Genomic DNA, 27,344 nt, shown 5'->3' with positions numbered 1-27,344 from the left:
GATTTAACGAACGTATCGACGTGACTCTGGCGAGGTCTTCCGGAGATAGAGAACGACGCGAGGAGAAGAAACTTGACGCCGAAACAAAGAGCGCAGGGCTCGTAACGCGATGGACCAAGAAGGAGAAAGGCCAACTCTAATCCGTACTACGACGTAGTACTCCAGTGGGATCCAGGGTTCAAAGCCCGGTCAACACGCTCGCGTCTCTCTTCTTCTTCTACTTCTCTCCCGCCTCTCTCTTTCTGCCGTGTTTCTCTCCGCGTGCGCTCTCTGCTCTCTTCCTTTACCACGGCCGAGCCTCCTCTCTTTTTCTCGTTGCACCTCGGCCATTTCACGACCATATCACGCGTGCACCAACACGCACGAAGCATCGCTGCGCTTCCCAGCCATCTTTGCTTCCTCTCCCTTTCTCGCGGCTACGTCGTGCCGGCCATGGTGATTCATCATCGGCCGAAGATAAGCGCCCAATAAAAGGAACCCGGCACCGGAGGATAACAACATGCTCCGCGCGATCCACGAGAGAAGATATCGGGTAGCGAAGATGAAAAATTGCAGATTGATATATTCGCGAGAGCCCGCTCTCGCCGATACGATTGACAGTCTCACGCTCTCAAACTCCTTTCGGATAAAGTATAATATTTGTTTGTTTTTTTTTTTTTTTTTTTTTTTTATAATTGTTGGAAATAAAAAAATTTAATTGTCAAGAGAAACGGGCTCGATTATCTCGCGAACGGTCATTAATAGGCAGATATACATACGGATAATAGATTCATGAGCTTCGAATACCGCAATTTGTATTTGTTTGCGCTTAATTAGATGTAATTAGACAATTCTACGCCCGCTCTTGTACGGCGAGATAAATTTTTCGGCGCAGAGTCCGACTTTCGCACGGAGAGGATTGTTCGCGGACTTGCTCGCCCGGTTACGTGCAATCTCGACGGAAGACCGGTTGCACGGACACGCTCGTTAAAAACATCGCCGGCCGTCGTATCCGAAATTATTTCCCGGCGTTATTTTGTTCGGGCAATGCAGTTTTAATAATACCGCACTTCCGTCTCTCGCGATGAATACGAAACGCAGCCTAACGATATGCGGTAAATAAATTTATCGCTGGCGAAATGGATGAATGCAATTTGATCTTCCAGGAACCACGACGGACTTGGTGACCGGCTGGTAAAAATCTCCTTTGAAAAAAAAAAATGCCGGACGAGAGTACTCGCGCGAGCTGTCGAGATCTCTATGAAAAAGACGTAAATTGCGAGCCAAAGTCTCCCGATTTATCGTAAAAAGGCGAAAGTAAAATACATAAAATAAAAATCGAGATATAAAATACTTGAATGCGTCGTTAATTCTCCGTCGTCGAGATAAGTTTGATAAAATATTGACCAGTTAAGCAAACTTGAAAAAATATTAATAACTACACAAATGCAATCCTCCAGCTTCGCCTCTGTAATTGGCAAGTCGTGTTAAAAGTTGTCGCTCAAGCTTAAAAGGCTTTCTCTGACAACCGCGGGAGTAATCGAGTAAAGGTTGTCATTAGCGACTCGCGCTTCACGCAGCACGCTTTATCACTGAGATCTCGCGTTGTAAACCCGCGCCGCTTTCGATGCTAAGCCGCTGATGCGACAGCTTCGCAGAAAGTTAATCGCGGATGGTTTCGCGCTTAAGAACGATTCCTTATTCTCTGAATCGGTCGTGATTAATTAGCAAACGCCGTACAATTAATTCCCTTGTTACCGTCACTATTTGCTGTGCAATCCGTATGATGTTTGACGTACAAGTAGGTGTAAAATCGCAACGTCAACGCGGGTCTTTACGATCCTCCTTCAACCGCTTATTGGATGAGAAGTTTTGAAAGTTATCGCGAGATATAGTCGAAGATCAGTCGCGTGAATACGGAGAATAAATATTATTTCGTTAAGCGATCTCATAAATTTATCGAAAAATCTTTTCGCATCGCGCGCTCTTTTTCTTCGCTCGCTCCGATCCGTTCTTTTGGTACAAAATTAATTGATTAATGAAAGCGCAGGTGTTTTAACTTCGTTTCTCACGGCATGCAAGACGAAGGATTATCCGGGAACCGTTTGCGGGTGAGCGTTTCTGCGAGTTTCTACCGAGGGAACCTCAGGGGGCGAAAATGTGTGCATCACGTACTACGCTGGCGGCCTTGAGCGTAAGCGATCTGTTTACGAAAGGGCCATCGACCCCCGTGTTGTTCCCCGCGACCATAATGGCGTTTGTCGAAAAGGCCTCGCAGAGTTGTTCGCAGGGTTCCCGACCGTTTACGCGATGTTTAATGACTTTCGTCGTTACGAGATTTACGGCTTTTACGATAAAAAACATCTTCGCCCCGGGGTACTCGAAAATACGATAATCGCGCAGTAAACTCTCCTCTCCTCCCCGTGTAATAAATAATTAGTCTATCATATTTTTCACGACTGCAAATTATTTTTCTCGCATTTTGTTAATACGTGCAATTAAAGAAAATCGATTTAAAAAAAAATTGAATTTATTGGTTTTCTTACGATTCCACCGACGATTTTATTAGCGTAAAGGTACGGTTTGCAGCGCGTATACCGGATTGTAGTTTCTACGAGAGTTGCGCGAGGTTAGGAGATTGCATTCCTTCGAGTAATTTCGGTCCAAGGTCCTGCTAAGGTTCTCTCCTCTCCCGATTCGCTTCGCCAGTCGTCGGATCATATCTACGCTGCCACTTATTCCGATATGAAATTGAAGCCGTGAATTGCAAAACGAAAGACTCGATTTTTAACGCGGTGCAGATATATATGATTGGCATCGTTTCGTTAATGTCGATCAAAAGAAAAAAAAAAATATATATATATATATCCCACTTTAACGATTCAAAAGCAAATTAAGTAATTGTAATATCTGAACAAGAGAGTCGTTTCTGTCACAACAATGTTGCAAGCGGAGTTCTAAGGTTCGAGATGCACCTTTAATTACATAATTATAAGGGAACGTAGATGAAAAGATTTACGCGACGTGTTACGTGGGAAGTTGACTCGATTTTTCTTTCTCTCATTTCCTACCGAGGAATTTAATTTTCTTGTCATAGAAACGGACGGTTGGATTTAAAAAAAACCGGCTTGGCAGGGACTCTTGGGGCAACACTTTTCTGGGTTGTAAGAATTTCCATGGATCATCCCGCATAGCTCGTAAACGGAGTTAACCCTCAGAAGAGAAAATATTGACCGGTGAACATTGTTGCTAGGTGTCCCTATTTCGACGGCGCGTTAGACCAAACGGCTTTTAACTACATGTCGAGGGAGTTTTAATCATCGATGGGCCCAAAATGCTGTTGCTCTCGGAATTTATTAAATATTTTTCACATATTGTTAAATGGAAAGCAAATCTTAAATCTTTATAGCTCGAACAAAAATAATGCAAGCCGTAACAAAAATGTAACGATTTGAAAATAATAACGTAAGTAACGTAAAGGGAGCCTCTTAATTGAATAATTACGTGAGCAACGACTTTTCGAGAAGATAGAATTTTTGATTTAGGAAGTCATTCGAGGCACTCCTACTTGAGAGAAGGCTACGAGCCCGGACAAAACTTTCTACATCCGGCAGAGATAGCCACTTTGTGGCACTGCCTGCATTACGAAGGGAACGGTTTTTGTCTGGTGCAACCCTGCGAACGGTCATTGACCGGGAAATGACCTGCATCATCCCAAGCCTGACTTTTAGTACCTGTTCATGAGGCACAATGTTGCTGGGGTCGATCGAGTGACGCGAGGAAATTCGAAGCGGCAGTTAAGGCGAAAGAAACAAAGGCGTATTTTATGTGAAAAACGAGCTTTTAAATTTGGCCGATCGGATTTTAAAAATGCAAAAATAACGAGTTGTTTCATGTATTCTATCATTCTTAAGAATAATCATTTCATCTGCTTAAAAAGTCACGCGTGAGATTACTTTATTGACTATGTTGCGCTAATTAATTTTTTATTTCTACTAGAAAAAACCACGGGCGCGATATTTTTTACGGGTCTCCAATTTCGAACTATGAAAATAAAATGATGCTACTCACCAATCTGCATGAGCTTCAGCGGAGTTGAAGATTTCTGCCGGTGGCTGTAACATAAAATAAAATATATTATTGTAGACGTGTAAACTGGTTCATAAAATTAATTAAAAGAAATAAGGTAAAAGTTTTTATTTAATATTTTATTTAAAAAAAATGTATATTTACCTAAGAGTTGCTCCGCCGATGCAGGATGCCTCCCAGGCCTGCTCCTCCTCTCAGATGGGACGTGTCGAGTCATCCTTCCGCGCACAAGTCACTCGCGAGCACCCCGACCGTGATTTTATAATCGCGAAAATTGCTCAATAATTACTGTCGCGCGTTTCATGTTCGGCACTCGCGTTTATAAGAAAATCGTACGACAAAAAATTCCGCCCGAACATTTTACGGAACTCGCGGAACGGACCGACGAACCGACTGCGGTTCGTATGATTCTTAATATCGGCGGTGACGACGCTTTGACGATTGACGACAGCGGATGCAAGTGCGTCGATCTGTAACAAAAAGAAATATAAAGTTTAATCGTAGTCATCGTGCCGGAATAGTTTTCGTTAAACGGAAGTGCAAATTACTTTTGGCACGGGCACACGTGGCTGCCGTACAGAGCGTAGGGAGTACGTGTATCTTGCGCGACCGCTGAAGAAGGACAAAGCGAGAGTGGGAGTAGTGGGGGAATATACCTAGAGAATATACCGCGCACGCTTTCACCCCATCACCCCCTCGTCCCCCTTAGGCTATCTATTCGTTACTCTCGTTACTCCTCGTCTGCTTAAAAAATCATGCGTGAGATTACTTTATTGACTGTGCGCAAATTAATTTTTTATTTCTATTTTCCTTCCGTTTTCCAACAATTATTTCGCTGTTCGGTTATTACATATTACATTTATTTCTGAAGGCGAGTTCTATATTTTTTTCAGTAAACATGAGAGACCGAAGGAAAGTGCCGAGACACGTCGTCTCGAGCAGGACTTGCAGCGGGATTGACGTTGAAATTGCTGCCGTCAAGAATATGAAAACGTAGCTTTAAACAACGCAGCGATGAAATCGTGAGAAAGGAGACGTTTCAACAGGAAAGACAACTATGCGCGGCTATAATTATCCGTGCTACATGGTTTAGTTTTCTGTAGGAATTTTTACTCAACGCAAACCTGAGATTTCTAATCAAATTCACGTGATATATCAATTTGCTCCGTCAAAATTTTCCAGTCTAAACAATTATAATCGTCTCGATTATAAATTACGAGCCTTTAGCCGAGCTTACGTGCAATCAAGGTTTAACCGCGTCGAAACCGCTGTAGATTCATTACGAAAGATCCACAGCCGAGAAACCTGGTCCTTCGTTTATCGCACGTATGATTTATATGCCCCGGAAAATAATCATCACTTGTCGGTTAATAAAATTAAAAAATCTACGATAAAAACCCTGTATAGAAAAGTTTTATGACGAATATTTGCAATTAAATAAAAAGAAAAAAAAAACTGATACGCTTACTATTTAAAATTCCTATTACTCTTTTTTTATTGGAAAAAACGGAGCTGTCTGCTGGACGAGAGTTTCTCAGTCGCGCGATGTCGAATTTGTTGCGGCGTAGAGAAAGTACTTTTTTCGATAACATCGCCGGATAATTGATCGCGACAATTTGCACCTGCGTCAGGGTTCGCGACGGTATGCATTAAACGCGCTCGTGTACATCAGCCTCGGGGCAGCGGGCGCTCATGCAGGCAATCACGGTAATCGCCAAGTTTATTGGGAAGCCGTTCGCGATTAACGAGCAACCGCATCGAAGATCGCGTGATCGAAGCCGCGGTATTTTTCAGTAAAACGTCACCGCCAAAGTTTGCGTGAAGCGCCAGCGTCGCTCGAAAGACAAAATTTTCCCGGAAGGTCCGTGTCCTCATGAATATTACATCGGTAAATTTCACGCCGCGCATCGTCGACGTCGTTATCGACGAGCCTCGTGAATCCACCTTGATTACACGCGAAGGGCTCGATAAAGCACGCGTTCGTTACACTGTATTAAGACGCGGGTCAGAAAATCACGACTGGCCGCATTTAAAAAACGCCCGTGCCCGTAAAACTCGAGGATCGGTCTTCCTCCTGAGTTTTTTTCAGTCTCGAGAGAGCCTGGCCCTTTCGAATCGTTCGTGTCGGAGTGAGGTAAATAAGAAGAAAAAAAAAAAAAAAAAAATGTTTACGATGCTTCGCGAAAGAAATTGAAAAAACGATAATTGGCTTTATTGGCAGTTCGGACCCAAGGGGGAAGAAAAAACCGGGAACGGGAGGAAGAAAAAGCCCAAGAGATTCCGTTTTTGCGGGAGACGTACGGTACTGTTTGCATGCCAGTTCTGGACGGCCTTTGATCTAAATGCGTGCGAACGAGGTATTTTTGCGCGGACGGTGCATCTGGGCGACCGTGAAGACGCCGATCATCCCGATCCCGATTCGCCGTAGGCGAGAGAACCCGGCTTCGTCGTCATTTTTGTGATCCGGCAACGTCGTCGTTCTCTCGTCAGGTTCGCTTTAGCAACCGACGCATTTATCACCACCGCCAAAGCGCGCCAATTAAATAAATTAATTTAATAGTTTTAAAAACAATTTCCTTCGAGCTTAGCCGTACCGTGAAATCGTATCGTCGAACTAACTTGAGATAAGACGACCTAACGACGCGACAGGAAAATCGTTCTCTCCGCGGAAATAATTCCAATTTTAGAAGATTTATTTAGGATTCCTAACAGATTGGTTCGGTTAAACGAACAGTGAAGGAAGCGGGGAAGATAGATAATTGCGTCTCGATGCTGAAATTAACAAATTTGCCGAGAAGAGAGGTCTGGTTCGCGATGTTTATCCCGCGTGTTTTTTTACTGGCAGTTTTCCACTGATTTACGCACACGAGGGCTCTAGTTTGTATCGTCGGTATCTTTTACGCGTACAAAACTCAGCGGTATCGTCTCTACGGTTGCGACGCGAGTCGAGCAAAACAGTTCGGCGAACTCGGACGAATTCCGTAAACATCGGCCGACCGACCTCGGAGTCGCGAGATTCTTAAAGGGCAATTACTTTTTTCGAAACGCCGAGATTATACTTCTGCGAGATTATTAAGAGATTCTAAGCTTTCAATTTTCTTGCATTTACAACCCGCCTAATTAATGATTTGACGTCAAATATTATACGACAATAATATATCTCCGTCGTCTCCCACACGCAAAACTTAAAACGGTTTCTAAACATATACATATACGTATAATTTCTTCTTTGTTTCAATCTCGGTGTATACATTAAAACAAGTTTTTATTCACGTTAGAGTAGAAAATTGAGGGGCAAAGCTTGAACCAAGTATTCGGTTTCTTTGGATGGAATAACTTTCGTTTGCGCCAGCGAATACTTAATGCGTTCTAAATATGCAAAAAAAAAGATAGAAAAAGGTTTAAAAACTTACCGCTCAGCCGAAATAACGAACGACGATTCCCTCTGCCGACAGGAACGGTCGATGTCTTCCCCGCGTACGCACACACACAACTTCAACGACAGCCGGACAGACTTTTCCGCTCGGACATCGAAGGCACTCGCGAATGAACGATTTCGCGTACAAATCCGACGGAAAATTGCGAAGAAACCGAGTCAAGTAACGCGACGCGGAGTGTCCTGCCGAGTTATCAAAAACTTGCGAAAATTAAGAGAGCAAGGTGCCATCATGGCTGACACGGACGCGATCGTACTGCCGGCGAAACTTATTGTTTGTTATACCAGCCGCGTCCCCTTCCACTCCTGCTCCACTCGATGCTCCGCGATGCTCCGATGTCCCAGGCGACGATCGGGGTGAATCCTGCCGAACGACGCGATCAGCAGCCGAAGGTGACGCGGATATGGCACTCCCGACTCGCTTTTTATCCGCGAGATCGTCGCAAGCCGACGCGGAACGCGATCTGTACACCCGCGCGAGCGTCGTGTCACTGCATCTGTACTAGATTTAGAGGATCAGGTCAGGTGACCGCGACTAACTTCACGCGATCGCGCGTGCCGCATTAAACAGACAGATTCAAATGAGATCGCGCACGACACGCGATTGATAAATATAGATTATCGCTCACTGTCATTATACGTATTAGGTACGTATCGATATTTCTTTGTTTCGACATCTGTTCGTCCGGTGAGACGCAAAGCACTTTTCAATTAAAGTATCTGAAAAGAAAAAAAAAAAAGAAACGGTGTTATTAAACTACGATATTATTAAAAATTATTAAATTTCTCGCACATTAATTTCTCTCGGTATAAATTAAAGACGCGAGAGCGATATTGATATAATTACTTGCAAAAAAAAAAAACTGCATTATACAGAATAATTACATTTACTCCGAAAGCATGGGAGATCAATAAACGTCTGACCATTTCGCGACGGGGCATTCCGTGGGGCAGAAAATATTTTCGTCCGGCAAATATTTTTATAGACGAAGGCGCGAACGATGCGAGAAAAAGCGAGCAACGCGAGCGGTTTCGGGAGCGAGCGGCAGGTCCGAATACGGAGGACGGCTTCGCTTGGGAGCTGGGCATACGGTGAAATAAAGCAAAAGAAACGAGACGAGACGAGACGACGGTGGCGGGATATAAGCGTGCTGCGGTAGCCACGAATCCTTTCGCGGCGAGAAGCGATTACGTCAAATCATCCCGTGCAACGACTTGCGCGGCGTTCGTGCTCAACCACGGACCCGAAAAATCCCCGTGGTCCAGCGGCTGCGACCTAATCCCGATCATCCGCCTAGACTCGATTTCGTCTCAGCTCCGTAAAACACCTTCGCGACCGCGCGTTCTTCCGAGCACGACGATAATGTTTTGCGCGCGCGAAGCTTGAGGCGAATGAAGTAACGCCACGAAACGATAGCCGAAAAACATCCTTCACGTGCTATTCCGCTATAAAGTTTCAGATAAGCCTCAGCGGGGCTCCGTTTCGCGAACAGGGAGGCGAGTCACGAATCACTGAACCGCGTTAATATTTAATCACCCGCGAAATCGTTCGGTCGCGGAAAAAGACGGAGGCACGAAAATAATTCGAGGAGGAAGGGAGTGGCGAAACGATTAATCGGCCTGCTCGAAAAGGCATTAATATAATATGATAATTCCTGTTTTCGTGGGAGGCTGAGTTATTTTGTGAAATTCGCAGCGGATAGGTCGTGAATCAGTCCGGAGGCTGCGGCGGGAGGGAAGATTCGCTTTCGATTTTAATCTCTCCCGATGCTCCTCTCTCCCTCGAGTCATAAGCCCCTCGCGCGCGACTTTTTTCTCTCGTCGTTCCTTTTTTCTCTCCGCTCTCTCTTCCCTTCTGCCCCACCCCTTCTTTTTGCCCATGTCTTCCGAATGCTATTACGTGCGGTTGCTACTGCCGAGAACACAACTACCGATCAACGCTGCCCAGAAGACGTGGAACGGGAGGAACTTACAATTAGGCAATTTAAATCAACCGTTCCGATCCCGACGGTGACGCCAATTACCATATTTCATATTACCTACGGATGAGAGAATAAAGGAGCCTGCACCGGGCCACGTCGGATTATGAGATAAATCTTGGCTCGCGGCTAAAGCATTTCCCGCCACGGGAAATAAATCTGCCAGTTATTATCTCAACTAAGGAGAATTATCGCGAAATGGCGAGATCGAGATTTACGAAAGAGCCGCCTACGATACGTTAATCGAATCGTTAATAAATGAGAATATTTTCACACGGAAATGATTTATTGCCGACAATTTCGACTTGAAATAACGAGAGTTTTTCTGTTTTTAATTGCGAAAAGTGACGCCGCGCTAATAAGTAATAGATGTTTGAAAAAAAAAAAAAAAAAAAAATTCCAAGGGTTCAGTGGAATCGTGGAAGATGAAAGTTCCGGGAAGATGATGCCGCGAAACGGTTCGACCCACCGCCACACGAGCTCACTCGCGCACGAGGAAAGCAATTCCGCGTTATCGTACTATGTCTTGCCATGCTGTACGTTACTACATCGTACGGTGGAGACGAGCCGAGGCACGAACGAGGCGAACGGACGAGGATAAGGCACGAGCGAGAGGAGGAGAGTAACGCAACGTGCACGGTTTTGCCGCTTTTGCCAGTTCTGCTTTTTTTTTTTCTTTTTTTCTTTTTTCTTTTTTTTTTCTTTTTTCTTATTCTCTCCTCCGCCCTTTCCTCGTCTCTCTCCCGTTCCTCGCTGGTCCAGGGACGTATCGATTCACAATGAGCGAAGATCGTTGTCCTGCATCTACGTTCTGTATCTATTCTCACGTGTTATTAATTTCGTTGAACTTTTTAAACGCGACAAGTAAAAATAAATTGTTCATGTTTTATACTTTTGCACGAAAAAAAAAAAAAAAAGAAAAAGAAATAGATAGCACGCGAAGCGTTTTATTCGGGACCGAAGCTCGATTCGAACCTTTTTTATACGCCGCGAAATCTTCTCTGTAATTATCGATAGCAACTGCTTTAGGGCGAGAAAAGAAAATGCAAAAGAGCCGAACATGAAGAGAGGTCTGTGGACGATCGTGTTACAAGCTACCGGCATCGGCAGCAATAATAAGCGGAAGCGCATATGACGGATCCAAGCCGTGATTAATACCTGTTCGGTCTTGTAGAGAGAGAAATAAAGAAAGAGTCATCAATTATATTCTTTGTTCGTTATTTTATATTTGATCGAAAGCTCACTTTAATCATTTTGATTCGTTATCGTTCGTATTTTTTTTTTTTTAGAGACAACGCAAAAAAATTGTTGCATCAACGAGAGTGAATTTACGTCGCAGGTGAAAATTACCGTTCAAGCGAGCTTTCCGTCAAAGATTTTTTCCTTCCGAACGGAATGCACGTTGATTATCGTTTCGTCGAAATAAACACGTTGCTCCCCGGCCTCGCTGATTTAACCCAGATTCAAGTTCTGTGAAATCAATTACGCGGCCGTTCTCTCACTTCCGATTGGGACATCTTTGTTGCGAAACGCGTCTCTCCTTTTTTTTTCTTTTTTTTTTTTTTCGAAAGACGCGCTCGAGCACGTTCGCTGCAAGCAAAGATTCACCGAGAATTCCCCGAAGTTACTCAATGACGAACGTGACGCTCGCGGAGGAAGTCTTTGTGCCGCGTGAAAACCGCAAACGGCGAACACAACACGAGAAGCGGTATCGCACGATATTAGGATATCGCGGTATCAAGCAATGCCAATATTTGCCAATCTCGTCTAGCAGTATCGTAAAATATACAATTTGTGGATATTATTTACAGGACAGATTAGCGGCATGTTTTCGCGTCGGCTAAAAATCACCAAGTGTCTTCTTTTTCGAAAGGACACTCGACTTCTTTCAAGATCGTTACTCTAGTTTCATTTTCTTTAATTTTAATTTTAATTTTATTTATTTATTTATTTTATTATTTTTTTTTTTTTTTTTTTTTTTTTTACTTTTGGATGTGCGAGATTTCCTCGAAGCGTCACCGCGGAATACGAAACGTGGACGGCGGTACCACGAGATAAGACCGCGGGCAGCCTCGAGCTTACATCCCTGCCGTTTTCTTCTGCCGTCCATCCTCGCCTTCTCTTCGTACGTTCCCCCATTCCCTTCTGCGTCGTCCCGAAGGGCCGATCTCCTTGTCTTTTCCCCTTCGGGCCCCTCCCTCTCGGTTTGCTCGCTTTGTACAGCGTCACGGCTACTTTTGTTGCTCACGGCCTCTTCCTTTTTCTTCCGCTGCATCCTCCTCCTCCTCCTCCTTCTCTTCCTCTCTCCTTCGCTCCGTTCTTCGCTTCTCTCTTTGTCCCTACGGCAACGCTCGGTTCCTCTTTACCCCGAGATTCGTTTCTCCTTTTGCTCTCCGCTCCACCTCGCCTGCCCTTCGCTTCTCGCTCCAAGCTGATCCAGTTGCTTCTTTTGTTTTGCCCGAGTGAACGAGAACGTGCCCACGAGGGAGAAGGACGAACGCACGGAAAGATATTACGAGCGACGAAAGACCCGCGGATCCGACGAGGAGGGAATCAGGGAGAGGCGGAGGAGAGAGAGAGGCATTGAGCGAAGCGTGTCTCGACACGCGAGATGCAGGATCGAACTCGACCGTTGAATCCGGATCCACGAAATTCACGATCTCTTGGATCATTCTCGTCCTGAAGTTTCCACCCCCCCCTCCCCCCGGTTTCATCTCACCACCCTTTGTTGCCGATGCTCTTTTTCTCTCCCTCCTCCTCCTCTCTCTTTCTCTCTTTTATACTTGACGTTGGCAAAAAAAAAAAGAAAAAAAATAATGCTACCGCGCGGCTCGTAAAATTCGCTTCGCCGTGAACCGCGTCGCTCCGGACGCGCTAATTATATTCAAGGTGTCTGCGATTACTGCACCACATAACGCGAGAGAAAGAAACGAGATCTGCCGAGACGATATTGCTGAGACACGTGAAACGTGATTCGCAGCGAGATGATCCGTCGATTATCTCGGATTCACTCGGAAACTATACGATCGTCTCTCCGACGCAATTTTATTCTTTCGTTGGAATTAAAGTTTTTTTTTTTTTTCGGCCGCTTGAGGAAGTTCGTTTCCTCTTGCATTTCCACGAATACACGTTACGTTCAACTGATGATCGCTCGATCGCTGGTCCGCGAGATTCGAAGCGTGCGTTCTCCGAAGGGCATCAACCGCGCGCGGCGAAGCGATATTCGATGAAGCTGTAAGGACTCGTAGAAATGCGAGGGCGGAACAAAAAGGGAGGACGAGCGATCTCCCCGGCCACTTATCGAGTATCCGCGCCGGCTTCGCGAGTACACCGAAAGGCAGATATGACCTTTTCTGCGGCAACAGCGGCTAACGTACGTAACCCTAGACGGCAGAGGCAAAGGGATGAGAGAACGGAGAGAAATCACTCATCGGCAATCCGGCCGGCGCGGTATATACATGCGGTACTACACGTGAAACTCGACGCACATGACGCTAAAGTCACGTTCGCTTGCTGCCGTCGCCATATCTGTCTTTTAGCGTACAATGCGCGAGTACTATACGTTCGTTATTCCGCGAGGATCATTAATGTCATCGGTGCCGGCATATAATACCGGACAGCCGCGGAAGAGAAAAAAAAAAAAAAATGAGAAAGCGAGAGACTCGGTAACGAAGCCTTAATGAACGGCGGCCTCGTGAAATGGAGGCTTCGCCGATCGGGAATGAAAGAGAAGTAATCGGCGACGCACGGCACTTTTCGCTCGGGCACGCGATAGGGAACGAAGAGCGCGCGGATAGACTGCCTCGGTCGGGCGTATTAATAAATATTTTTTTCGGTAAAAAATGGGAATCTTACAGCCTCGAGGCACGGCTGCATTTCGTTTGATCGGTTGCTCGATTACGATTTCCACGATCGTTCTCACGGCGACCCCAAGAATCTCAGGCACTTGACCGTGTCCTGGGAATAGCGAAGCGAGTATTACGTCCGGACACGTGGTAATTTACAGCTGGGGCGTACAAGACGCGGGTAGTTCGTAAACAGCGGGCTTCTTTGTCCCGCTCTTCTCCGGCGTACAGGTACTTCTCTACGCTGCCTCCGTTCTTACGCCCTTTTCCGATTTTTACACGGCAAACGGAACGACCACTTCTCGATCCTGTCCTCGCTACATTGTGCCTGCCTGTGTCCCATTCTCTACAAAGCCGTACGGAACGATACGCGTGACTAGAAAATAGTTTCAGGTCTTATAGGTATTATAAATCCTCATAGAAATTAATTCACTTGCTATCTTAATTTTCTATCGGAATATTAATATTTCTCGTGCATATTATAAATACGTAAAAAAATCTATGGTCGCGTAAAAGCTTCTTGTTTCTTTTTATATACATATGTATCTTAACGTTATACTTTTGTATTACAAATATTAAACATAAATTAATTTTTTTTAATATTACAAGCCTTGAAACAAAAAGGAAATACCAATCTATCGCATTGTCTCATTCAATTTTGAACTCGTCTCGCCCGCGTTAACTTTCTCGCGCGTCTGTACCGAAGAAAAGTGGACCGCGTAGTTCAGAAGTCATCACACGCGGTCATCGTCTCGGCACACACGCCTGCGTCGCGTGTACGCACGCACGCACTCACGCCCAATGTCGCGGTCGTTATTATTACTCCAACAGTAATCCGCCTCGAATCTCCTAAACGATCGATTTGTTCCTGTTGCACCGTGCCATTCGCATCTTTCATTCTTTACTTCTCGTTTCATCTCGAGTCACCTCGGCGCTCATTACGCGATCAACTCGCTCCAATTACGACCCGCTCCGATATGAAATCCAATTAACCGTCGAGCGCATACGTTTCTCAAATATTTTTTTTCAGCCAGGGCTCGCGATTCAGTCGCGGAAAAAAGTATTTCTCGCGGGAGAATTTTTTTTTTTTTCCCCGCGAGTTTCGTCGAGCATCCGCGTGACAAACGCTTTTCCTGACGGGCTTGAACCAAAGGCGCACTCGAACCCTCTCGTTGAGCCGCGACGACGGCTTATCAGTTCGTATCTTGTACAAACACGTTCCACCTGGTCTCGGACAGTCGGGGCTCACGCCATTTTCTACTGGCGCTGCCCACGTTGTTTCGTAACGTTTCACGGGACCGCTTTATCTCGTGCGTTTCGTCTTTCATCTCGCGCCTCCTTCCCTCCCCCACTGTCTCATCTCGCGCGATAGACGGGCCCGATGCCGGTAAACCGGGAGCCGATACCGGTGTAATTTCGATAGAGGCAACTTTTTACTTTACGCGCAAAGAAAGAAAAAGGAAGAAATAAAAAAAAAAAGAAAAGAAAGAGAGGAACCGGTACGAGAGTTTCATTTCTGCCGTTATATTTATGCCGAGCGATTTATCTCGCTGCCATAACCCACGAGCGTGCTGTCACATCTCCCGCGAAACCTCAAACGCTTTTCTTTTTTCGCTCAACGAACGGGACGTCCGCGGGCAAATTGCGGAAACGCAGGTATCGCTTTTTAGCTAGGGAAATAGTCGCCGATTACAGTCTTTTCGATACGGACTGCTCTCACCGGTCCAATTAAGGCTTTAAATCGAGTAAGAAGAGAACCTTCTTTTTATTTCGAAGATGATAATGGACCGTCCGTCGAGCGACTGATTATAGTGTTCCCAGCTGATTAGCCCAGCTCGATCCTTTCGATAGGTCCCTTTCTCGCGCGAGACTCGAGCTTTTCGAAGGCGCGTGAAGAAACGTAACTTCCAGTTCGGCTCTACAATGCCCGCGCGGCGATAACGCCTGATAAACGCCGCGACTTGCAAATCATCCTTCGGATACTCGGCCGATCCAGGATAACGTGATCGGGTTACTTTGTGAAATATCTCGCGCAGAGAACCGCCGGCGTCCCTAATCCGGGCTTACGCCCTACGACGTGCTTTAATATGATTTAAGCCCACCGCCGTGTTGCGCTCGGCTACCGTGTTACGGTCGTCGGACTTTTCTCCTCGCCTGGCTCCTTCGTTCCGCTGGACCATCCGCCGGTCCTTGAAAAGAGATCCCGGGGCCCAAGTAGAGAAAAAGAGCGAGAGAAGGGAGATACCTACACGCGTGCGTACACGCAAGAAAGTGGCGTAAAATACGCAGGCAAGGCACGAGTTTTTGCCGGTCGATCGTCTTTGAATTTTAAGCGTTCCGCGAGAGCAACGCCGAAGCTAAAACGACCCTGGGAAATATTTAATATCAATGTTTTCTGCGTCGCGAAATGGAAAAGAAAAAAAAACGTTACGAATTTTCCGACAATAATCTACAAATAAATGCATCGATTAAATTGTTTCACACGCTCGATCGTTTTTATTTTCTCGTCGGCACAAAAATTATTCCCTGCTCGATTCGTTCAAAGTGTTAGGCATTACGTAAAGGGTCAAGTTACGGATCACGTCGTTCGTCGACGAAACGTCGCGTCGGTCCACGTTCGGCCCATGACTCGACCGGGGGAAGTGAAAGATATAACGTCGGCGTCCGGTTTGAAGCAATTCGACGAGCCGAGAGGAACATCTCCGCAGTTGCGGGGACAGTCGGCATTGTGCACCTCATTTCTGATCCTTCGGCTCGTTGCGCATCCCTTTCTCTCCCTCCCTCTCTCTCTCCCCCCCCCTCCTCCCTTGCTCCAACCTCGTCTCTTTGAGGAAGCCGCCGCGGTGCCAAGGAACGGGGTACGAGCAACGTACGCGCCAGGTACCTCCCTACGGGGCTCGCCATGGCAAAAGTGACAAGGCCCCGGCAATTATAACGGATGGCGCAAAAAAATGGCGCCGCGGACGGCCAGTTCGGGGCCGGCCGGCCGGGTCGGCTACCGTTTCTCTGCCCCTTTCGCCAGAAAGCTTCAAGTGTATATACCAGGGAACTCCGATGATTAATCGCGGGTATCGCGGCAAATCTCGGCCGTCAGTCGCCCGAATTCGTTCGGAGGCGGCGTCCGAGATGAGTCCGCGATACCCACATGCGCGCGTAAACGCGTGTCTACATATACGTATACATTGAAATTATTAACAAACGCAAATGGATTGAAAATCTTGATTCGAGATACCTACTGTGCGGAGCGCAGCTCGAGTACGGTTGATAAAAATATAATTTAATTACTGGTATTAGCGCTTTCGTTGGCGAACCGTCGAATATTTATGTACCGCCTACGTTTCTCTTAATGCAATCGATACCGGGACACCGTGAGCAATTTCGTTTTTTTTTTTCTCCGAACAAACGAGATAACGATCGCCACTGCCGCGCGGGCGGATAAAGCTCCGCGTGATTAATTTCGATGCTTATGGAGAATTCGCACGCTGTTACATTCGAGTACGCGCCCGCGATGTAACAGTGACGAAGAAACGTGGTTCGTCCGCGTTCTTATCGCCGAGTCGCGGCCGCGAATCAATGATGCATAGTAAAAAAATATCCGGAATCCAAGCCCGTAATCAGTGGCACGTAAGATCGGTCGTTAAAGCCTTTAATCACGAAATTGCTATTCGGCCGGTCCTCGGCTTCCGTGAAATTTCGAAGGACGCTATAAATAATCGGTGGACATACCTGTGACGGAGGGTAGCAATTTATGCTCGACACTGTGCGATGCGATTAATTACCACCGGCGAAACGAAGTCGCGAGCAGGAACTGAACGGCAAGGGCGCGGCTGCTTCTCGCCAATTATCGTGCCTTATACGTGCGCGATCTTTTCCATTCGATTGAATTTCTGTTGAAACATAACCATTTATGAAGACGAACAAGAATCTTGAATCGCAAAGAAAGACGTATAGTAATTAATAACGAAATATAGTTATGTTGCAAATACGATACCTTTCGTGTCAACATTTTTGTCTAGAGAAACTGTGAAGCGAGGCTCGTTGTTGAGATGCAGATTCTTCAAAGTGATCGTTGCATCAATTACTGACTTAATATGGCGAAACGAGAAGCTGCAACGGTTGAACCTTTACGCAACGAAAGTATGCAGAGCTTGAAAATCATGCCATTTTAATTTTTGCATTAACGTGCCATCTGATGAGTGCGAAAACAGTTAAGTGAGATGAAAATACCGCGAAACTCTGCCAGATGGCTCTTCGTGTATCAAAACGGATCTTTCGTCTATTTCACGTTTACGTCGAGATCTTGTTACGAACTGTTATAATTGCATGAATAATCTGAAAAAAGAGAATACAATTTAAGAAATAAATTTTACGCTAACATTTTTTTTACATAAAACAGAATTTTACAAAATGGAAATGGAGTAAGGAATTCGCATTTGACGCAGTTTCGGAATAGATGAACATTTATCGTTATCATTTTATTTAGTCGATTTCGCAGTGAAACATTCGTCGAGAAACATGATATTAGAAAGGAAAAAATGGAATGTGACCTTTCGAACGAAGAAAGAGAGAGAGAAAAAGAGAAGAAAAAGGAAGAAAGGTACACTTCACCGTCAGGAATAGTGTTCGTGGTGCTGCGACGGCGGTTAGCGTACGTGATCTTGGTGTGGGGTGCGTCGAATCTCACACAAAGAGCGCGCATAGATGTGTTGCGGAGCACCGGTCACAAAGGAATGAGGGAGAACGCGGCCTCCTACATCTCCCCGTCCTCGGCAGCCGAGAGAGGGGAAATTCACGTACGCCAGCCGCCGTCGCCGCTCGTCGCAGAAAACGCTATATCTGCTTTTCGATATACGCTTGCAAGGACAGTTACTAAATTCATCAGAAGTACAACTTAATTTTTTCTCAAACAAACGAGGTGTATTAAAAGAAAAAAAAAACCTGCATTTTTTCTCGTAAATTAGACTGTACAATTACGTTTGTCGTTGTGTAAAATTTATCAGTAGACTTATATAAACGCTTGCTTGATTAGCACGCTCAACATGGACACCAAGGATAGTCGCTTTCGCGCCTTTTCTCAGCTGAGCAGCGTGTGAACAAACACGAGAATACCAGAGTGACCGAAAGTCCGGAGCTCCGAAGCATCGAGATGACACGATGGAGCAGCAAGTGAAACGGTTTAAATTCACGAAAGAATCGGCTATCGCTGACATCGCGTCTTCGATTGGTAAGTCACTCGAAATACAAACTTCTTGCAACTTCTTGCATACGAGAAAAAATTATGAAAGAAAAAGAAAAATAATAAGAAGCAACGGAATGCTCAATTTTATAGGAAATGTTTCGTAGACGATTAGTATTTAGTATTTTTTACATGACACTCTGAAATTCCGCGATGTGCCTTTATGTGTTTCACACGTGATAATTTAATTTTTATTTTAGATCAGATAGCCAACTCAGTGCAATCTATTGGTGAAACTTACAAGGATATTTTGGGAATAAATGCAACTGTCGTAACATATCTGCGAAACACCGAGAAACGCGAGAAGGCAGTGAATCAAATTACAGAGAACGTAGAAACACCCATCAAGGAGAAATTATAGGTTACGATTGTATTTATCTATTTATATTGCACAATTAATATTAAGAGTTTCATGCCATACCATGTTATAATATGCTATAACATGCTGTAACATAACTCGATCGTAAATGCTAATTAACGAATATACATAATGTAATCGGTAGTCCTACATGTGCCACATTTTAAATTTGTTGTTATGTATGTCACAGATAAGTAGGATGAGTAACAAACAGCTTGCATTCCGGCATGCAGGCTGCTAATAAATACAAAAACGAAACTATGACATAAATAACAGCTACAAGATTTTGCGGTGGACATTTCTTTGTTATATCACAACATCTCTTTACTTTTTTTTTATTCGACAGTAAACACAGTAGTTCAACATGGAAATGTCTTGGATCTGGAAGAGTCTTGTCACTCTGCGATTTGAAGGTGAAATTATAAATTTGGAATGTAATATCTCACTATCGAATCGCTAAAGCGTTAACAAAACATTCTGAGACACCGCAGACGGACAAATGAACGGGTTACAGAATTTTTAACACATCTTGCGTCGTGATGAAATTGCCACGAGTCAATGATAAAACGGTTCCACTCTTCCAGTTTCCAGGCAATTAATGAGAAGTCTCATATACGCAATAGAGAAATTAACAAAGTAACTATAGAATCGTTTCAGCAGTCTTGTAATCCGTCGTGTGTTGGTTTAAATTCTCATTTGTATTCGGGATCTTCCTTGGGCTTTCTCCTTGGATCCGATGGGTCCAAAGGGATTATCACAGGCCGCCTGTTTTCTGGTCGACGATTAGTGAAATTGTAATTTGTTGTCGTGAACCTGTTTACTGGTCTAGACAACGTTATCGGTCCACATCTGGAACACATTTTCAGTTACGTACCATAACTAGGGAACATGTATTGCATATATCATGCCAAATTGCGTGAGTGAAGTGTAGAGCATCATTCGTAATCCCTCAGGTTTTTCAGAAAGTTCTGCCGAAGATGTTATTTTTAACGATTTATTCAAAGCGGCATTCGTTGTTAGTAAGGTACAAATATTCCACCTCCAGAGTGTTACATTATATATATATGTATATTAGTTAAGTATATATATGTATATGTATATTACATAGATATACGTCATTTAATTTAACCCTTTATAATCAAATTCCTTTTTATTATTAAAAAGAAAAATTTGTAATTTGTAATAGGATGTATTAAATTACGAAAAATAAAATTTTTTAAGACTACATGACGTTATAAAGGGTTAATGACTAGATAATGAAATAGATTTTAACTAAAAGCATATTTTCCATTTCATTGTTGGAAACGCCGAAAATGCAAACTATGTCTTTCAATGAAAGACACCGGCGTGCAGGGAGAAATCGCTTTCACTCACGTGCAAACACCGTGCGAGATATTAGGAAAGTGCGAACAACATTCGCGTACATAATTTCGCGCGTGCACAAGAGAAAAGATGAAACTGGCAAAAATTCGTATAGAAGCTCGAGATAAGTTTAGGGTACTTTGGCGAACGAAGACTAAGTATAGTTCATGAATGATAGAATGCAATAAAAAGAAAAGGCGTCCTATGATCTTCTAGCAGATATCTCCCTATTCTGTCGGTTCACACCTGCACGTATTCGGGTTGAAGTAGTATCCGGTGGTACACGGCTCCTGAGCCCTGCAGGTACAGGTACAGAACACCGAGTCCCAGATTTTCAGGTCGTTCTTACGACATTTCTCTTCCTCGTCGATGTTATTGCAGACACAGGCACAGTTGTGGGACTCGTAATGCTGCCTGTCATTGCAGTCCTGAAAGCAGAAAGAAGAAACAATGTGAATCATCGACAAAAAAGAATGCCGGCACTTCACGTGCCCGCACAAACACTGTTAAATTTTGCTTGTCCTCCGCATTGACACACTTCACGCACGTTGCAAGGAAGCGACAATTGTAGCTATCAGCGAAATTGGTATATTGAGAAATTACTGCAGAGCGGTATTACTGTACCGTGTCGAGCGTCAAACGGGGCATGCCTTTTAGAATTTTTCGTTCTCTTTAGATCTTTGCATTCGCGATGATATAACATCTCAGTTGAAACGTCATCTCGCAATGCGCTTGAAGGACGAGTGAAGATGGAGGTAGATACGTGAAAGGTGATTCACGCCTTTCAAACGCCTATTATTTATGTTTCTAATATATATATATATATATATATATATATATATATATACATACATATATAAATATATATTAGAATATATACATATTTTCGTGCATTGTCAGCGTACTTGGAAGCGGGGCTTGTATTTCTTTTAGCTGGCCGGCTCTGACGTAAATCGGTCGAGCGGCACTTACGCACGCACGTATGCACGACACAAACAATACGGCGAGATGATTGCACCGAGGTGTGAACGTTATGAACGGCCCGGTTAAACGGGAAGGTGTCGATCAACAGCCAATTATCGGCCAGTAATTATCGGCCGTTATCAAATTACCTCCTCTTTCACTCTGCAGTCGCACTTGCATTTGGTATGCTCCTCCAGCGGTACAATTCGCCGTCCTCGATAGTTAAGATCGTTCACCGACGTAACGACCACCTAAAAACATCGAAAAAAATTAGACAAAGATGTTTAGCAATCGTTGCCTCCTCTCGAGTTGGCTACTTGTAATAATAAGCGCGTTTTCGTTCATACTTTTTAATTCGATGATCGATTACCTCGAAGTTCCGCATCTCCGTAGCTGTTGGCTGACACGAGAGCAAAGGACTAATGCAACAGCCGCCGCATCTTTTGATCCGTGTGCAGATTGGGAAGACGAACGTCGAAGGGTCATCGTCCAATTTTAAAGGGACGAGCTGCAGCTCGGGCATGCACTTGGCTGGCGTCGGTTTCACTGCATTCGATCGTTCATCGCCTCCGAATCTGTCTGGAAAGAATTCTCACTTGTATTTTGAATCAAGACATTTTTCTCTTCGTCACCAAAGGTAAATAATTTCTAGTTTATGTGTGAAATGTACTTCGTAATAGGTAGAACATTTTTGTCGGGCGCATTAATTAAAAAATAAAAAAATTAAATAAAATTCCAGATTTTCTCTGTTAATTTTTTTCTCTTTTTCAGAACGCAAAAATGACTGCTCGCGCCCAAGCAATCTCGGTTGTAAATCATTACTCCGTACTGGTCGATGGAATAATCTCTGGTTTTAAGGACCACCTGGCAGAGGATGTAACACTTAAATGGTTTGGGCATGAGATCCGAGGAAAAGAAAACGTGGCTGCTTTTATGCTTACTAATAAAAAAAGATCCTTTCACAAATTTTCAAACATTATTCCAGTTCCGGTTGTTTCTTGTAAACAGTCGAATGGGTAAGAATATTAATTTAATGTAATAAACTATGCAGACTTACAATTGTATTCATTAATTATTTCGAAAGCTATATATTCTTGAAAATTAATTTACACGTGTTGTTATGTGTACACACAACTTGTGTTAAGTAATAAATTAATTTAAGAATTAATTTTTGCGTAGGGAGATGAATTGGTCTATGAAACAAAAAATTAACTGCGAAACCTACACGAACAAGTATTCACGCGTAGCTCATTCTGAATATGAGACTAAAATGTCAACGACCTGTGAAAATTCAGAAAATTACGATCAAATAAACTACGAAGATTTGATACATAAGAAGGCTTGTGACAAATACGGATTTTGCATCGAAGAATGTACGGACAAATTGGGATTATCAAAAGATGACGATTATTTCGACAACGATTTGCTCAATTTTAATGTGAATAAAAATAAATTTAGTGCGAATGCAATCGCTGCGATGGATGATCAGAGTTATGATCTTAACAAGTACGAACTCTATAATCTTTTCGAGCCCAAGATTACGTCTCAGCCTATCGTTGGGAAGATACAGAAGATTAATAGGATAAAATTGAAAGAGGAAATGGCACCAACCGTCAGAGCCATCAACAGAGAGTGTGGACAAAGAGATAGACCTACTGTTGAAGCTAACGCAACTAAGTACCTGGAAGCGAATGGAGAAATAAAACTTGTACGAATTGATGCACAAACAGGTAATATTAGAAATTAATTTAGTGAAAAACTATTATTAAATGCATAATATTTTATTATTAAAATTTCTAGATTTATAGAACTTTATTAAAAAAAAATAAATTTTATATAAAGAAAAAAATGTATAGAATTATAGAAAGTTAATGATTAAAACAAAATTAATTTAATGTTAAAAAGTTTTATGAATTTAATTTTAGACTTTCCGTTTTTACGTCATTGGTCAAAGTTCGAGAAAAGGAAATTTTGGAAACAACAGTGCAAGCTGCAAATTGCGTACTCACTTTTAACAAATAGCAAATCGTCAACAGATGCTATAAAATGCAATTTAAAAAAAAAAGCTTATTCCACCCACATTTCGAACGCGTCTACGGTCAAAGTATGCCACAACACAAGCAAAATACAAAACAGCAAACTGCCAAGTTTGGAAGAAGCAATCCAAGTTAGTAATACGTTAATAAAAGACGTAAATAATTTTGGTGGTTATCTGCAGCCTTTAAATTTCTCAGAGGATCGTGAAAAATTTTTAAAGTTTTTTGAGACCAAAATAAAGCAAAAGAAATCCGATATACAGTCATCTGTGCAATATGCAAATAATAAATTGACTCTTGATTATCCAAATAAAAAAACGTTTAATGTTTTATATCAAATTCACAAGATTGTTTATATGAGCGTCAAAGGAAACATATCTAATGAAGCAACCAAATTAAAACTATTGTAAGTTTGTAATAACTACGCATTCATCTTGATTGAGTGATATTGTTAGCCGAATCAATTAGCCGGATGTGAGCGCCTCGGCAAATTTGTACTCGCAACAGATGACTGTTTCCTGCAATCGTGTAACTATTTAACTCTCACAAGGTTAAAAAAAATAGATCCAAAGCTTGCAAGAGTTTATATAAATTACATTAAATACCGAAATACGATCTACGTTGTAGGATAATCTCAGGCCACTTTGATAACTATGCGCTTGTATGAACAACGGGACAATCCAAAGATTGCACCACGGCACCAACCTATGTTCTTATTTAGATGATAAAAGATCTTATCGCGATGCGTTTATTTGTATCTCGACGAACTATTAGTTCTTCTGCGATAGCTGTATATAATTTTAATATATTCAACTATAGTCATATTTAACAATAATTTATATAACGTTAGTAATATAGTTGTATTTTAATAGCAATTGATGCAATAATGATACATTGGAACAAAATCGATAATTAATTATAAGTTTTTATCTTGATATTTATATTCGCAATAATGCGGAGTTTGCAACGAGTAAACTCAATTTATTTCTTCTATAATAATGTTTCTTAAGCTTATCATTTATCATTGCATTATTTGCACGTGTACTTTTAGTACGTAAGAAAGATAACACAGTAGAAAATTGTACTTACTGCTAAATGCGACACTCTTTTCGCTCACTGGAACTCCGTGAAGAAGCTGCATAAATTGCTCCAATGTGTCTATCGAATTTAATCTAGTCGCTAAATCGAGTGATATCTAAAAAATATAATAATATTATATAAAATAATAAGTATATAATAATATATATTATATCTATACACGCGGTCTATATATTTTTATTAGAATATAATCTAATCAAAATCCGATAACGCGATGATGGATTACAAGTGCGATTGCGAGTTCTATGACTAAGCAGAAAAACCTAGCTGTAATCGAAAGCTATTGAAACTAAAAGTAGTTTCAAGACACTTTTTCGATATGTTAATGCGTTTCCTGTATTCCGTTTTATATTTGCTCCGTTCTGGAAAATTTAACGCTCGGGATTTTTTTACGAAATCAAGGACGAACAATTGTATTTGTAAAATTGCGATAGCGACGATTACGAAGTTAAATTTAATTAATTCGCGGTCAGCAATTTCCTTGTATTAGAAAACTTAAAGTGCGCAAGTGGAAGTAAATTTAGAAGGATTTTCTCAAGAATTCATACAGATTCGTACGCGAATCGAGATCAGAAAGAAACAAAAGGCGATAAATCTTAATGGATTACACGCGCTTACTCGTAATTGTCGTTACCTCTTTCCTACAATCTCTTATAAATTGACTGAAAAAATCGATATAAAATTAAATTCTTCGAGGTATTCCCGCAGACTGTGACTCACTCGATCCGATCCGATCCGATCCGATCGCGGATTCTTGTGACACGCGTGACTAAGAGGCGAATCATTTTAGCGCGGCACTAAATGTCGGTCAATGATCCATATTGTACAAAAATCGAGAAAAGAAATGCGAATGTCTCGATTTTTTTTTTACATCAACCAAAGTTTATATTAAAATAATCAAGTGATAAGGCGTTTTTATAATTTTATACAGTAGCGACTATGATCTGTTATAATTTATTAATCGAATGCTTTATGTAAACATTGTTTACGTCGTTTAACTTTCGAACGAATCTTTATTGTTAATCACTCGTCTCTTAAAAATTGTCATGCGATTAATTCGTAAAAATAAAATCGATTTAGATTGATAAGTAGTAGATAAATTTAGTGTATATCGGCTTTGGAACGTTACATAGTTACTTTGTGAGTCATTGATAACTGCTTTGAGTAGATGCGAAATTGCCTCTGGCTTCGGTATCACAATTCAAACAGGTTAAGCGTTCTACGATTTGCATGCGAGAATGATTCTGAGATCCGAAAATGCATCTTTGAACCCGTTTTTCGATATCGAGCACGTTTTGTTTCGGAAATTCGTGCGTTCTCGTTCTCGGGTTTGCTCGCGAGGGTTTTACGTGTAAAACTGTGAATGCCGGCAAACTATTCTCGACGAAAGGAAGTATCTCGGCTTGTTGGAATAGTCCTGGCTTCGACATTGCCGCGAAGCAAGGCTACGTCCTTCGGCTTAACACCGAGGCGCCGTTATGTTTTACTAATCACAGCCTCGATTTTGCTCCTGACTCAGTCGAGGTGACGATATTATAATTATTGCAATTATCGCGCGAAGCCTAACAGCTTGTTGATATAACAATTTCTTGCAAATCGGCAGCTCAATTTTCTACGGTCGCACGTGGATTAATCGATTCGCGCTGTATTTTTATACGTTTAGACGAAAAAGAAAAAAGAAAAAAGAGAGACAGGAAATAACAGGAAAATTTCTTAAACCGAGTTATTATCTTGCACTTTTTCCTTCCTATTATTTCGCGCGTCGGCAAACAAAATGCGGCAAACCGCTGATCGACAAAACGATAATTGATATTACGTATTTGTACAATTGCGCGCAAAATGACGCGATCGCGCTCAAAATGGCAAAGTCGTGTTGTGCATCGCGATTATTTTCCCGTGAGCATTCTAGATCGAGCGATTCGGCCTCGCTTCGATCTCCTCGCGGAAATTGAATCTCACGAGCGAAAGTGGTCCAGGGCGCGTCGTTGATTTGCATCTTTGTATCTCTGGACCAAATGCGCAGGAGGCTGTACCAATTTACCGGCGTCTCGCTGTCGCTTTCCGGCTTGCTGACGAGGGCTCTCGATCTCGGGCCGACCGGTCCAGGGAAGACTATGTGATCGGGATCGCCGTGGAACTGCCCGTCGACGCGATCCAGGATTAATACCGCGAAAATCAACATCCACGTGACTCGACGTCGCGACGACCGGCTGTCAAACGGCGCGCCGAGTCGCGACTGCATTTTCCTCCGTCTCCGGTCTTCCTCCGCACTCCTAGCCAGGCGACTCGCGTCGGCGAGTTATCACGTCGTCTAATTATTATTAACAATCACGCCGCTGCCGCCACCGCTCGAGGCTCGCTCGACGGGTTTCGTTACGCGACGGTGCACACCTGTGCGTGTCCCGCACCGCGATCGACTGATGAGACGAAGACGGTCCCGCGCGCCTATTTCTTGCCGCGCGCGAGCGAGCGAGCGAACGGACGCGCGCGCTCACTTGCGCCGCGATCCGCGCGATAACGATAAGCGGTAACCGTTTCGCGGCGCCGACTGCACCCTGCACGTACTGCATCTCTCCTGAGCGAAACCGACGTACGAGTGGGCGTCCATAAATTGCGTACGAACTTACGAAGTTGGCGATATTCGGGTTAGTTTTCGTTGCGCTTCAAGGCTCAACGATGACGATCGAAGTCGTCCGACGACGCCTATGTAAAGAATTTATTACGTAATTATTAAATACCAATCTCGCTCACCTGATACATATTTAATTACACCTGCCCGTTCCACTTTCACTTTTTGTATTTCCGCCCTTCGTCCCGCGTGGAGACCAAAACGTCATGAATGACGTCACCGTTTTCGCTCCTGAAGACGCTTCAGATGCCACACCTCTCGAGGTCGGGCCTACCGTTAAATCTCGTATTCACCGCGACACCTGAATTACGGAGTCGGAGCCTTTCTGCGCTCG

At 43.3% G+C, this 27,344-nt stretch overlaps 2 protein-coding genes across 2 annotated transcripts; one reads left to right on the top strand and one right to left on the bottom strand.

The window, feature by feature from the left end:
• Positions 1-18,919: 18,919 nt before the first annotated feature.
• On the bottom strand, positions 18,920-26,808 carry Pvf1 (PDGF- and VEGF-related factor 1). Its single transcript, XM_070668005.1, has 6 exons — positions 26,423-26,808; positions 24,373-24,478; positions 21,618-21,826; positions 21,397-21,498; positions 20,531-20,712; positions 18,920-19,771 (listed from the first exon to the last, which is right to left on the bottom strand). Exons 1-6 carry the CDS (start codon positions 26,621-26,623, stop codon positions 19,615-19,617), a joined length of 957 nt encoding a protein of 318 aa, XP_070524106.1. The 5' UTR covers positions 26,624-26,808; the 3' UTR covers positions 18,920-19,614.
• LOC139109155 (uncharacterized) lies at positions 21,744-24,379 on the top strand. The gene is made up of 4 exons (XM_070668004.1): positions 21,744-21,884; positions 22,019-22,263; positions 22,427-22,977; positions 23,173-24,379. The coding sequence occupies exons 2-4, from the start codon at positions 22,028-22,030 to the stop codon at positions 23,691-23,693; spliced, it is 1,308 nt and encodes a 435-aa protein (XP_070524105.1). The 5' UTR covers positions 21,744-21,884; positions 22,019-22,027; the 3' UTR covers positions 23,694-24,379.
• Positions 26,809-27,344: the final 536 nt, after the last annotated feature.

The sequence above is a fragment of the Cardiocondyla obscurior genome, linkage group LG16 (assembly GCF_019399895.1).
Source record: "Cardiocondyla obscurior isolate alpha-2009 linkage group LG16, Cobs3.1, whole genome shotgun sequence".
NCBI classification, from domain to species: domain Eukaryota; kingdom Metazoa; phylum Arthropoda; class Insecta; order Hymenoptera; family Formicidae; genus Cardiocondyla; species Cardiocondyla obscurior.
The sequence above is the reverse complement of the archived record's forward strand: the minus strand, read 5'-3'. Positions and strand labels throughout refer to the sequence as shown.

Excerpts from the sequence above, each read along its gene's own strand:
- Pvf1 (XM_070668005.1), bottom strand. The coding sequence starts at position 26,623 with ATGCAGTCGCGACTCGGCGCGCCGTTTGACAGCCGGTCGTCGCGACGT. Across the intron at positions 21,499-21,617 it reads CGGAGATGCGGAACTTCGAG|GTGGTCGTTACGTCGGTGAA; the intron begins GTAATCGATCAT and ends CGATGTTTTTAG. Across the intron at positions 20,713-21,396 it reads ACTGCAGAGTGAAAGAGGAG|GACTGCAATGACAGGCAGCA; the intron begins GTAATTTGATAA and ends TTCTGCTTTCAG.
- LOC139109155 (XM_070668004.1), top strand. The coding sequence starts at position 22,028 with ATGACTGCTCGCGCCCAAGCAATCTCGGTTGTAAATCATTACTCCGTA. Across the intron at positions 22,264-22,426 it reads TCTTGTAAACAGTCGAATGG|GGAGATGAATTGGTCTATGA; the intron begins GTAAGAATATTA and ends ATTTTTGCGTAG. Across the intron at positions 22,978-23,172 it reads ACGAATTGATGCACAAACAG|ACTTTCCGTTTTTACGTCAT; the intron begins GTAATATTAGAA and ends ATTTAATTTTAG.